Here is a 13,501-nt window from a genome sequence, read left to right as displayed (position 1 = left end):
GCTCCTTTTCGAAAAGCAGCGCTTGCATGGAGGTACATTAAGATGAAGACGTCATTAGCGATACCAACTCTGAGTACTTCAGTACTGTTTCCTTTCTTCTTCTCTGTAAACAAAACCATTGCTACAAGTACCTGCATAATGTAATAAGATAAATACTTTTATGATGAAGGCTTTATCTGATCAGTGCAAATGCCAAAAGAAACTCCTGTTCATCAGCTGGATGGCTGCATGGAGGGACAGAATAACACCATGAGGGAGAAAGGTGAGCTCATGGAAGGAGGTTGCACGCATTGCAGCTGTCATCACTGCAGTAACTTAAACCACCTTGGTGGTAGAATAATGGTTAGACCACACACACAGGTTTCCTATACAGCGCATGAAGAAAGCTAGGCAACTAAGAGGGGAAACAAGCTATTAACACTGGAGGGAAAATATCATTACATCACTATGGCCATGCTGCTAAAAAGTGCTTCCCACAGTGCATGGTTCATAGCAGTGAATCCTCTCCTGCACTTGCTCACCTTTTCCAGCTTCCTACAGTAGTTAAACTGCTATGGAGATTGGAAATCTGGGCTGAAGACCACACTCTCTCTGATGGATGGAGACAGTGAACCTTTGTTGAGGGCAGTCACCTCACAGAGGAAACATTGGGGTTCTGGTCTCTGCTGCAATTAATATTTAAGTATTTCTTATTAAACATTAATTGAAAGAGAGACAAGAACTAGTTACCTATTCCCAGCTGAGTGGCTGTAGCCTTTAGGCTACAGAGTCATTCATTATAAGCTTGCTCACTCTCACTCTGCCTGACCCACAAAGTACTAACTATCCCCCAACAAAGTGGAACAGCTTCATCTGAAGGAATAAAGAGAAATCTCACCCCAAAATTGCCTGTCAACTGACTGCTGGGGTACTTTCTTCAGAGAGAGAAGTGGATTCATATTCCCTCAAGAAGAGAATATATTTGAGTTTCAGACCTTACTGCAATCATGGAAACAGAGTAGGACATCAAGAGCACCCATATCTTCCTCCAACCAGGTTGACTCTAAAAATACCCAGGGATGGGGAAACATCTCCCTGGGGGATTCCCAGTGGCACCTTCAGCCAGTTCTCAATATCCATCAACAGTGTAGTAACAAACTTGAGTCCAAGCCAGAGGTACTCCTGAACATGCCTCAAACAGACCACTGGATGGGCAGAAGATTTTACAGCTGGAAACTTAGGCACCTATTGACTGAAGGAGCTCCAAGGAATAGATGGCAATTGAATGAGTCTGCCAAGGATCTGGTTTGGACCTACTTCCTACATTAAACAGGAAGCACTATGTACCCAAATCCCATTATAGTCTAACTCAAGAACAACAAAAGAATGTGAGATTGGTGTGGAGATTTATTAGATATGTGCTCACAGTTGAAGTTTTTAGGTTTTATTTTGAATTGTCAAAAATGAGAGAAAATCTTAATTCTTCTGACACTTCAAAATAAGTATCATTTCTAAAAAGAAACTAGTCAAAAAGGATTTTTGAAGGTGTATTTAGTATAAAATACAATTTTTTTTGCATTACTCATGTATTTTTCACAAAGATGCATTTCTAAAATGGCTATAGCTAGGAGTGAAACTTACCTAGCAGTGAAACTAGCACCCAGCACAAGTGCTCACACTTTGCATCATGCACAGGATCCCCTCAGGAGGAGTCCAAGCCATCACTCCCTGATTAGCATGAAGTACAAGATCTTAGTACCACTAAAGTGAATAAAAATTTAGCTATTGATTTCAATGGTATGGGGGGCTATGCAATTTCATCTCAGACTTTTTTCCACCTACTTTCAGTACATAATCCCTCACCAATTTGTTTTTATTCCCTATCCACATTCCACTGCTCTCCTCCCTGGTTTTGCCCTCCAGAATCTCAGATGTATGTTGTTGCCATGGCTCATTAACATTGCCATCCCATAAACCTCCCTGCTCGTCTGTTACCTCCTGGACTGCAGGTAACCAACCAGGTGCAGATTTCTTTCTACAAGCTGCAGTGCTATTCAGTAGCACAGACTATGGAGTTGAACCTTTTGCTTCCCCACATTTGTATGCTATTCTTCCTTTTATTCACTATTCCTATTCCATATATGCATGAGTGCTGGGAAGAGCTTACCAATACCTGCCAATAAGCAGATTCTTCAGGCACAAAAGCATTCATCCACCCACATTGCACAGCTCCTAATCCTAGTCTCATAACACCTACAAAACTGAAACTGTACCATCTTTCATATCCATTTTCTACCACTTCCTTTCTTCACCTCATGAGGTTTCCCCTGCAGTCGCCACTGGTTTTGGGGCAGACACCCAGCTCCAAGGCATTCAGCCTCCTTATAAAGGAGGAGCACGATCTCATCACAAGAACTTTCTGCTTCAGCTTCTGAGCTGGATCATCTGTACTTGTGTAACCACCTCTGTCAGTAGGTTATCAGCTTCTCAGGGCAGTGATTTCATCTTTGTTATCCATCAAATAAAGTCTGCTTACAGTTACCACAAGGAAAGATTTTTTAGCGGCACAGATGGAAGAACCAGTCCCTCGTCTCCTGACTGCAAATAAACAGTGTTTTTAGATTAGAAAAAGCAATCACTGGAAAACTAGAAAATGATGAAAGACTGTGTTTTTAAAGCATATTTTTAAAAGTTTGTGTTTTGTTTTGTTGTTTTTTGTTTTGTTTTTTCACTTAATATTCATTAAAGGCAGGCAGTTCATACACAGCAAATGAGCTGATGACCATACTGATCTATCTAACACAGAGAGGCCATCTACACAAAATCTGTGATTCATAAAATACATTAAATCTAGTCTCTGACTTCTAAAAATGATTTCTCTGGCATCAGTTTTACCATCAGTATATTTTTCTGGTTCAAATTACAGAAGTTTTAACAATCACCAAATAACATTGTGTCCCATGTCTGAGATCTTGGTGGGAGAAAAAAATCTACCTAGTTTCCATTACTTGACTTAATTAGAGGATGATAATACTTCTACCCAAAACCGCAGGAATTTTTATTACATAATAAACAATAATACTGGTGTTTTACTCTTTTGATCATTTTAACACAGATCTAGAAAGACATCTAGGTACAGAAATTCTTGGTTCATCCTTCACCATCAGGGTGAAACAATTTCTTCCAAACCAAGTGTTTTTTCTAGTGATGAGGATTGAAAATGGTTTGCTTTCCTAGACTGAGATGTGTTATTTCCAGAGACCTGAGCTTGATACAGCAAGAAAGATCCAGGTCAAGCCACCCTGCAGACATCAGCTGTGACTATATGGCATGCTCTTGCAAAAAGGCATGATTTTTTAAACTCTGGGTCTACAGAATTCCCAAGATTTTTAAAAGTCATCAGCATTCATACGAGTCTATTCTGACAGTTCAGAAAATGCTCACATGCTTTCACATGACTATGGATTTCCATGCAGATTCAGAAAGCTGAACTTATCCAGAAGAGAATTGCCAGGGAATGGAAGAGCACTGACTGTGTTATTTAGGGATGTGGGACTGGTAACAGGAGGCTGATTTTTTGAAGACCAAGGAATCAGTCTTCGGTATCATAAGGGACCCAGTACACAGCTAAAATACCATAAGTTTATGTTATTTATTCATAAATGTTATTTCTACCTATATGAGAAACACACAGATTTTTGTTGTTGTTGTTTGTTTATATTTAAGTCTAAAGGTAAAAGGAATGATTATTTTTGTTTTTAGTTTGCAAGACGCTTTACATTTATAAGAACATTTCTAAATCATGTAACATTGGTGGACAGGGGTGGAGGAAACAGGACACAACCAAGTAACTTAAGTCCAGAATCCATCTTTATATTGCTTAGCAGAGCTGCTCACATAAAGACCATCCTTTCTTCCTTTTTTTTTTTTCTCTAACTATATTGTCAAATATACTGGTTAAAGAGATAAATGATTTTCTTATTGTAGCTATCAATCAATGGCAGCTCTTCTAATGACTGCTTTTACACTAAAATGTACCAGATGTTTCATTAAAGAATACTTTTTTTTTTCTTATCTTAGTCTTATCAAGACTTGGATTAAGCTAAGTCTGCCTTTTCCTATTAGCAGTACCCAGAACCAAAGAGACACCATTTCATACACACAGCAGAAAGACAACTCATTTCTGAAGCCACTTGGATGTTACTTGCCTTAGGATTTATATGATTGGACCAAGGTATACTGAGCTGGGAACAAGGATGAGATCTCTTTGAGCACAAGGTGAAATATCAGTGTAATTCAGTGTGACAAGGTCGCTAACAGCCTAGGGTAGGTGTCAATCACCATCTATCTCTTATATTCAAGCAATTAATTGTAGTAGTGTCTGTTATAAGCTTGGTAAGTGAAGGCACTAATCCCATTTATGTTGAAATACATTGACTGTATTTCCATGAAATAAGTTCAGCATTGGACTTCATCTTTGTGGTCCACTATCATCTTATAAATAAATGGTTTATGAGCCTGATTTTTATTCAAGTAAATTCCTTCCTCACACTGTAATTAACTATTAGGGCTTGTTCTGTTTAGCATCTGAACAGGAAATAACTGCAGCTGGGCTCACACTAGGAGTTGTTATTACCTCAAAAGAGATAAGGACAATCAATATTCTAGGGAGGACAGGTACTGAAACTGCCTTCTGAATAACTTACAGGTCAATAATCATGACAGAAAATGGAAGGGAGTTTTGCATTTGAAGGAATCCCAAGGAGACCCCTGAGGAAGGAATTGAGTACAAAGATGAATGTGTATCCTCTGACTTGGTTGTTTGTCTGATTGAATCCAGGTCACAAGCATCCTGCTCTCCTGCAAGCATTTGGGTAACCAAATGATTCAGTAGGTGTGTCAGTAACTGGCTGACTGTGTAGCAGACAGTAGGAGAAGCGTTTAGCATATGATTTTAGGATACGTAGATATAAACTTGGTTTGTTTTTTTTTTTTTTTTTGTTAACCACTGTGACCAGAATTATAATCACATATTTCAGTTTAGTACTGGAAATAAATAACATATTTACCTCTTACTGAAACCCGACTTGTACTACAGGCTAGAGTTCAGTGCAACCGTTAAATAAGAATATTTGTTCCTTTGGTGGTTAATAATCTTTAAACCAAGAGTAAAAGACTCAGTCCTAGGGGTTACTGTAGGTTAAGAGGATGCCATTCCACTCAGCTACAGAAAACGTAATTTTAAAAAATACAAATTATTAAATATTATTAATTTTTCTTTTGAAATTAACCAATAACCACTGTTTCCCATGTGGAAAATGATGACATTTGGCTTCCTTAATGTTGCCTATTTTCTGAACATGAGCATGCATTTTCATTTTTACTGTACAGTACAAGAAAGCTGTTGAAAGCTTTATCTAATCACACCAGCAAATCCCAAACTACCTGAGTAACGATGCGGGTGGTGGGAAAAAGAGTTGTGTAAATATTGGAAATTTTCAAAAAATAAAAAGCATTTCTGTAAAACACACCTTCATGTAGGTGCTATAAAATGCAATACAAAATCCTAAGAGTACTTTGAAAAAATATAGCTTCCTAAAGCAGGTTTTAATATATTTGTAGTTTTTTTGTTGTTTTTAAAAAGTATTTTTCCCTTCCTTTTCTAAACCACATCGCCTCATACTGGCAGGTCTCTAGGATAATCAAAGACTGATGGGTGTTTTCACATGCTGTAGCATTTTCATGATTCAGTGTCGTGTCATCCATGAAAAATTACTCCTTTGCTCCCTGCACGCACCCATTTACCTCTTTCAAGTCTTGGACAACAGCAGTGAGTCTCTCATTCTCTGCCTGAACGTTGGTGACCACGGCCCTGCTCTGCTTCAGCTCATTCTGCATCTCCAAAATCTTCCCCAGGTAATAAGCTTCTTTTGATGCAGACTCCTGGAGGAGGGTCTCTTCACGTGTTTCCCCATCTTCGGCCACTTTACGGTGAATTGAGAAGGACTGTCCAAATGCCTGCGAGAGGGAAACAATGCACACTATTAAACTACTGAAGCCCTAAAAAAAAAAAAAAAAAAAGTTATCAACAATAATGAACACCTGCATAGCCAGAGGGAATGAAATAGATTGGTGTCCTATACTCTGACCTAATAAATACTGCCTTAGCAGCTTCCTAGCAGCTGAGGGCCACCATCTCATTTAGCTGAAATGAAGCATCTTGAAGCTATTTCCAATTTGCAGTATGGATTTATGGCCCCTATCCAGGCAGTCTCCACTGAGATCAAGATGGTGCACTGCTAACTAACTCTTAATTATTGCCTGTATTTTATCTCTCTTGAATGAGGCCAAGTGGTAATTGTCAATACCTTTCTTCTCTCACACCGCAAAATAAGTGTGTTTTCTTTTAGAGAGCATAAACAGCTCAAAATCTTTCTCAATTGTTTTCCATTTTCAATGTTCTTTTCTGAGGGAAGCTGACCTCATGGTATAGAAGAAAGGCTTCCTATAACTTGAAAGATAAATGAGCTGAGTACCAAGCAGAGGTCATCTACGCTATGTGTAAGGTAAACATGGAGTTTGACTGCCACTTCTTTTTATTTATTCTGAAGTACTTTCTGCTTCAGCTAAAACAACACAATATTTAAGTATTTAAGACATTTCTAAATAAATAGGCACTTTTTAGTGATTCTCTTGCTCTTCTCGGTATTGGCCTAGGGTGAGCAGTTGAAAAAGGTTATATTTTTCAGTGACAATATTTGAAGAAATGTTATTTGCATCAGCTCTGACACAACTTTGAAGAAAGCAAAGTACAAGCCATGATATCAGAACTGAAGGATATAACATTAAACCATGAAAGACAGAGGGAAAGACCTTGCAATAATATAGTTTAGAATGTAATATAGAAAAATAATATACATAAAACATAAATATTAATATTAACAATAAAATAATACTTAAAATAAAGCCAAAACCCATTTTGTATTATCTTTAAAAAACACATCATTCAATGAAAATCTCACAGCCTAGCTCTGGTAGAAATTTCCAAAACCAAAACCAGGCTCCTAATGTCATGAATATTTAGCTTAACATAGACAAAAGCTCTCTCACACATCTTAATTCAAAGAAAGTGTATTTCCACTGAGAAACCATGTTTGTGTTGTTGTTGTTGTTTTCTCCCAGTGTTAAAGAGGTAAGCCATTGTAATAACTGGTTTTACAGAGGGAAATTCTCCATGAGAGCTTAATCTCTGCCAAGACCTAAGAAACCACAGAGCATAGTATATATTTGCACCTGCTGTAACCAGTGACCTCTTCTGCCTTCCCATTATTAAGAACTCCTCACCAAACAAAAATCATTGTTTTACTGTTATTTATTGCCTTTCAGAACACGTTCTAAGTTTTACTGGCTCTGCAGCAGCCCCTTAGAAACTTCAAAGCAAAACCCTGTATAAAAACTTTGCAGCTTTTAAGTCTACTTTACTTAGAGAATCCTGTGAACTCAGCATTAAAGGATTCTAAAAATATTCAATAATGTATTAACCCAGCTGTCTTCTCTAAAGACTGCAAGTTACTGAAATAGCAAGCATCAGCAATTTGCTGAATAGGATTTTCCCAATAACAAGAAATTCAATTTAATGAGACTGTTGAACAGTGATTCAGTCACTGTCTGTGAATAAGACAACTTTCAGAAACACTGCTAATAAATTTTATCTTACAATGCATACTTATATTCAATGGCTCACTACTCCTAATTTGAGACCTAAACAGAAAGCTCCAGTCTAACAGATTCCCTACAGGACAAATGCAAAAGCCATGTACCCAGGGGCAAAAAAATAAAAAAAATCAAAGCACAGCAGGACAGCAGATAGGACAAACAGGATTCATGAAGAAAGGGAATCTGGAGCCCTTTCTACCAGAGGACTACCAGAGCACCATGGATGAAAATCAGTACACAGCAATAATGGCTTTCCAGGTACATATTGTACGTTCCGCGGATGAAATGAGGGTGCACTTTAGCACATGATGTCTGAGAATGGCCATGAATACAGATTTTGGGGAGGATGGTTGGTTGCATAGTCCTCAGAAACTCTCCTTGTCTTTATTTTGGGCCATTTTGGTTTTGGAAAATAAATAACTAACTAGATAAATAAATAAACAAATAAATAATCTCCTGTTCTATGTATTAAAACTGTTCTGGGGCACCTACAGAATTTAAGATGGCAAAAGATTTATCTAAAAAAACATTTTAATTTATACATGAAAATTGAAACATTTCTGTGGCGTGTGTTTATAAAAGTGCCATTGACATTTTCCAAATGCAACCATTTGTATTGGAACCATTGCAACAGCACATAGAGCTTCAGCAAAACAGAAAAACCAGTAATTAACCAGGTATTTTTTCTCCATTGCATTTTTCCTGTAATATGATGAATAAATCTTTATTTCTAAAAAGAGGACAGGACAAACGACTGCCAAAAACATCTGATCTTCTCAGTAGATTAGTGAAGTCACAGTATTTTGTTTGCACTGCATCAAACATCCATTTTGTTCTTTTACTTAAGGCAAATCATTTAATCACATCAGCTATTTCACAAAACATTTTAAGAGTGGCTATAAATTGTTTTGGACTTCTGAGCGGATCTTCAATGCTGTAACGTGTTATGTTAGCTATACATTTGCTCTTACACAGCATAACCTCACCCCATTGACTGAATGTTCACCTCTGATAGACATGAACATCATATATGAAGGAAAAGGGAAAGTACAAACATAATACACATACAGTGCATAAAAGTGTAACTGAATTTTCAAAATTTTAAATGCAATTTTTGTTAGTGTAACAAAGTTACTGTGTACTTAATTCTTTGTGCTTATAACTATAGGAAATGTGAAAAAAAATCATTGAAACATTTTTCCTATGAAAGCAAATCTGAACTTTACTGTACATTATACCAGCCTCTTTATTTCTAAAACTGCTATCAATGTGTTAAAGATCTGGAGAAAGAAAGAAAGGAAGCACAATTATTTTTCCATATCAATGAAAATTATGCAAATCCATGCAGCGTGGAGAAGAACACAAGATGACTTTTAATTAAAATGCAAGCAAAAAGTCCTGCTTCTGTTCTTCATGGTCTATATAGAATGACAAAAATTTAAAACTTTCCAGACATACCCACTTCAGGACTTCCACAAGATTCCTCACTTCTAAATTAAGCCATACAGCACTATTTTTCATCTGGTAGCCAAAAGCAGTGCCAGTCTCTTACATGATTCCATTGGATTCGAAAAAAGTCAAGAAACACTAGAGTTCCCTAAGCTAACAGTACCCAACTAACTCACTTGTGTTGTTTCTGTAATGGTTTTTGGATTGATGCTGCAGTGTACAACACAAACACATTAACGGCTACAGTTATTGTTAATATGGTGCTGTCTTGCTTGGTTTGGTTACTCATGTAAGCCACTTAGAAACCATTACTAGTCCCTTGCTAGCTCTTAGTTTCATCAATCACATGGCAAGAGAGTTTCTGACAAAGTACATCATCTTCCAGAATCAAATCGGGACATAGACAAGTCTGTATATATCCATGCAAAAACCCTTCTTAGCTTCTATTCCCTGGAGAACCTTCTTCCCAGCATAAGTACAATAGCTGAAATCAGCTACAAAGGCTGAGGCACACAATGTTTTCACACAAAGACTGTTCTATCAGGGAATTTTGTATTATACTACTCCCATCACATCTCTCAAGACTTTGCTTGAAAGGATGCTGTTGACTGAGTTAGGAGATTTATTTATTTTAAGTTGGTGATAAAAGATGAATTACAAGATGCCATTCATTAAATATTGTGTGTATATATATATATATATATATATATATATATATATATATATATATGCATAGAAAGATACACACACACTGAGACCTGAGAACTGTATTACATAATTGCATTACATGTGCCCAAAGTATTATGACTTCTTAAGGAGTGTTTTAAAATATGAGTTTATATATATATAAATAAAATTAAAGCAATAATTAATATTTGAGTGAATGAGAAAGGATGGTGGCAGCAGACACATACAGGAAAGAATTCAGTCTCATCACTGAAACAGGTATGAGGGAAAAAGTCATTTGTCATTGAACTCAAGACAATCCCAAATAGAAATTCCAGAGCCCCAGAAGCAAACTACCATGAAAAAAATAATACAGTGAATAAAATAGGCATAAATTTATAAAAGTGTAACAGAAAAATACAACTGATCCAAACAACATATGTGAGAATATTTATGTCAAATATAAACAGCAATAAATAACCTAGTCTATAGTTAGTGATGTGAAATGATCCCTGCACAATGAAATTCAGATGTAGTACTTACAAAAGAGGGGGGAAGAGAAGTTACAAGATCAGTTTAGGTGTAGCTGGCAGCATATATGCAAAAGATCACCTAAACACAGAAGTAAGTAATGAATGAAGCTATTTCTGAGTTTGTTTTAATTTTACTAGGCACCTCCTGAGGCAAGATCTGCATAGAAACTTGCTCTTCTAGTATATGATGATTAACAAGCAATAAAACATGACTTGACTGCTAGCTGGACGATCAGGCAGCCTATCTTTACAGCTTTGACACTTAATGTAGTTTCTCTGATGCATAATGCAACAGCATTGAACTTGTTCAAATCATTACCTGTTTCAGCTGCTAACTTGCTGCAAAGTAGAACGCATTACATATCAGTTACCTCCACATCCTAATACAACAGCAGGGGAAAAGCAGGTTGGGATTATCCAAAGTGGTAGCATATTTCCAAAGCAAACCAGTATGACACCACAGATGGAAATCTTTGCTAGAGAAGCTTCACTGGTATACTGTAGGAGGACAGCTCTTTTGTGGCACCACTTGCATGCTCACTTATTACATAATATTCACTTAATCACTTGCAGTTCTGCATCTGTCTTTATATATATATATATATATATATATATATAAAATAATTAATTAATTAATCTCCCTATATATTTGTGGCCTTTCTTCAGAATTCATTCACCAAGCTCAGGGTTCTCTGACATTTTTCTGCTAAGAAGCAATACGTTGTAGTCATAGGTCTATGCTGAAATCCTTTCTCAGCAAGGCTGAGCAGGGGAGTGAGTGAGCTAAGCAGCTCTAGCCCTTCTTCAAACCTAGTCGGTATGAAACTGGCCCCCCCATAAGATGTGAGGTGGTGGCAGCTGCACTGGTGCTCCATTTAGATGCATTCTCGTTTTGTACTTACCTCCACTATTTCACACCCTGCTCATTTGAGGAACCTGCTCTTGGTGGCCCTACCTGAGCAGGGACTTGGACGAGGTGACCTCCAGAGGTCCCTTCCAACCTCAGCCATTCTGTGATTCTGTAATCTGAATGCTGCAGAAGTTATACAGGATGAAGTTTCTTTGCTACTACATCCAAGCCAGTATTCAACCTCACTGGGAACCTTTCTTTCCATGGGCTTTTCTACAGGCATGTGCTCAGTGCTTGGGTATGATACTTTAGCTGTTTGTTACTGCTTGCTCCCTCACCCTTTGGGCACACAGACAGTCCAGCATCTTGGACAAGGATTGTGTTTTATCCTTGAAGAATACAGCAGGTAACAGAGTCTAAACCTGACTTGTATGTCTTGACAGCATTGCAATGCAAAGAATAAATAACAATGTCCTTGCAGAAATTACAGATGTGTGGACTGATGGTCATATATATTTTCTAAAAATTAGAAAAGTTTTATGCCTCTAAGATTTACTCATAGTTTAGACTAAATCTTTATGTAATTGGAATGACTACCTGCTGTTCATTTAAAATAGCTGGCAGAGGTCAGCTATTTGGAATCTAACACTGAAGTGATTAAAATCTTCGAATGCAAATAGGCATATTGCAATCAAAACAAAGATAGATGCATGTTTAGTCAAAAATGGTCTGTAAACAAGGGATTTCATAGATATTGTGTAGACAGTGCATGTGAGATAGCCCGTACCAGGAAGCAGGTTTCATACTTAGAATGCAGGCTGAATCAGCAAGGTCACACAGGAAGAAACCTAGAGAATGAACTTTTGGGTTGTCAGGCAAACTAAAAACAGCTCGTTTTACAGATATTGAAGTGTCTCATTCATCTGATTCCTCTTCTGTTCACTAAAGCAGGGTGCTGAACACTCCTACAGACAGGCAGAAGATAGAAAGATGCTGGATCCCGTCAGTAATTTCTCTTTCAAATTCAAACAAGGAATATAAGGGAACTGATCAAAATGCAATCATATCCAAGCAACCACCTAAGCATGAGCCACTGCATAGTTTCAATACTCATGAAGATGATCAGTTTTGCTCTTTACGTCATGCAACATGAATAGTCGTTTTTTTTTTTTGTTTTTTTTTTTTTTAAAAAAAAAAAAGTAACAACATAACGTTTTACTTCATATGCCCCAATTTGGAGAAAAAAAGCTATTAAAGGTTTTATACACTTTGAAGTAAACTAACAAATTGAAGTTTCATTATATGTTCTTGGGAGATTGGACAGCCTCGTAAGAAGGGTGAAAATTAAACCTTATAGGACAGTAGTTTCCAATTCATGCTTGGCTAAAGACACTCAATATGACCTTAAGGAAATTGTGCAACTTCCCATTGGAAAATGTAAATGACAGCATCTGATACACAGGGAAAGAGATTGCTATTGTGCACCCATTCATGGCCTGAGACAATATACATGTATTATAGTTACGAGCATAAATGCTACCCAAAGAAGTTATTTTATTACCTCATAAAGGAAAAAGAAAACAAAAACACACATTTATTTCCAAATACCAATATATCTAATCTACTCAATTCAATAATAATAATGTAAATTTTGGTACAATGGTAAAGTCATGTAAGTTAATACCTGCGTTAATATTTAACTTGCAAATAAGACTTGCATACCAATGTGTTAGAGGTTTTATTTGTCAGAAATACTGAAGAGATCATATACATGGAAAACAAAAGTAATACCCAGACTGTTACAGATGCAGAACTGTAGCAGAAATGTAAACAAATTCATAGTCTCTTCTCTAGGGAAGCTTTGAATAAAAGCATGCACGCTGTCAACATCTTCTGTTTGCTCTCAACAGATGCCTGCAGTGTCTACAGGCCTGTTGAAATTCATATATCAGTTACTAATCAAAGCCTTCAGAAAGTACTGGGGGAAAATGGCATTTACATTCAACTCGGCTACGTGCGTGGCCATGCTTCTGTAGTCCCAGTACATCTTGTGTTGATTTCAATCAATATGTCACAGTACGAGGCCTTAGGCAGCCATGCTTTATATATATATGGAACAAAAATATTCCTAAATGTGTCAGGAACAAGAAAGCACTACCATGAAAATGAACATTCAATAGTAACCTCCATTGTTCATCATCAACCCAGTAACAGCAGAGTGAATAAGAATTTCCATTTAATTGCCTTTAACAGCACTCAATATGAGAATTCGAATTCCCTCCAGGCACAGAAAACACAAGAAAGAAGA

At 37.0% G+C, this 13,501-nt stretch overlaps 1 protein-coding gene across 17 annotated transcripts in view; it reads right to left on the bottom strand.

The window, feature by feature from the left end:
• BICD1 (BICD cargo adaptor 1) overlaps nt 1-13,501 on the bottom strand; it is a 174,251-nt gene that overhangs the window by 78,444 nt on the left and 82,306 nt on the right. For all 17 annotated transcript variants that reach the window (XM_068662264.1, XM_068662284.1, XM_068662301.1 and 14 more), the window contains one exon: nt 5,785-5,997. In XM_068662264.1, coding sequence (XP_068518365.1) covers nt 5,785-5,997 — 213 coding nt within the window. The remainder of the gene's footprint in view (nt 1-5,784; nt 5,998-13,501) is intronic.

Source organism: Anas acuta, chromosome 1 (assembly GCF_963932015.1).
Source record: "Anas acuta chromosome 1, bAnaAcu1.1, whole genome shotgun sequence".
In the NCBI taxonomy this organism is placed as follows: Eukaryota; Metazoa; Chordata; class Aves; order Anseriformes; family Anatidae; genus Anas; species Anas acuta.
Note: the sequence above shows the minus strand (reverse complement) of the source record. Positions and strands in the feature narration are given on the sequence as shown.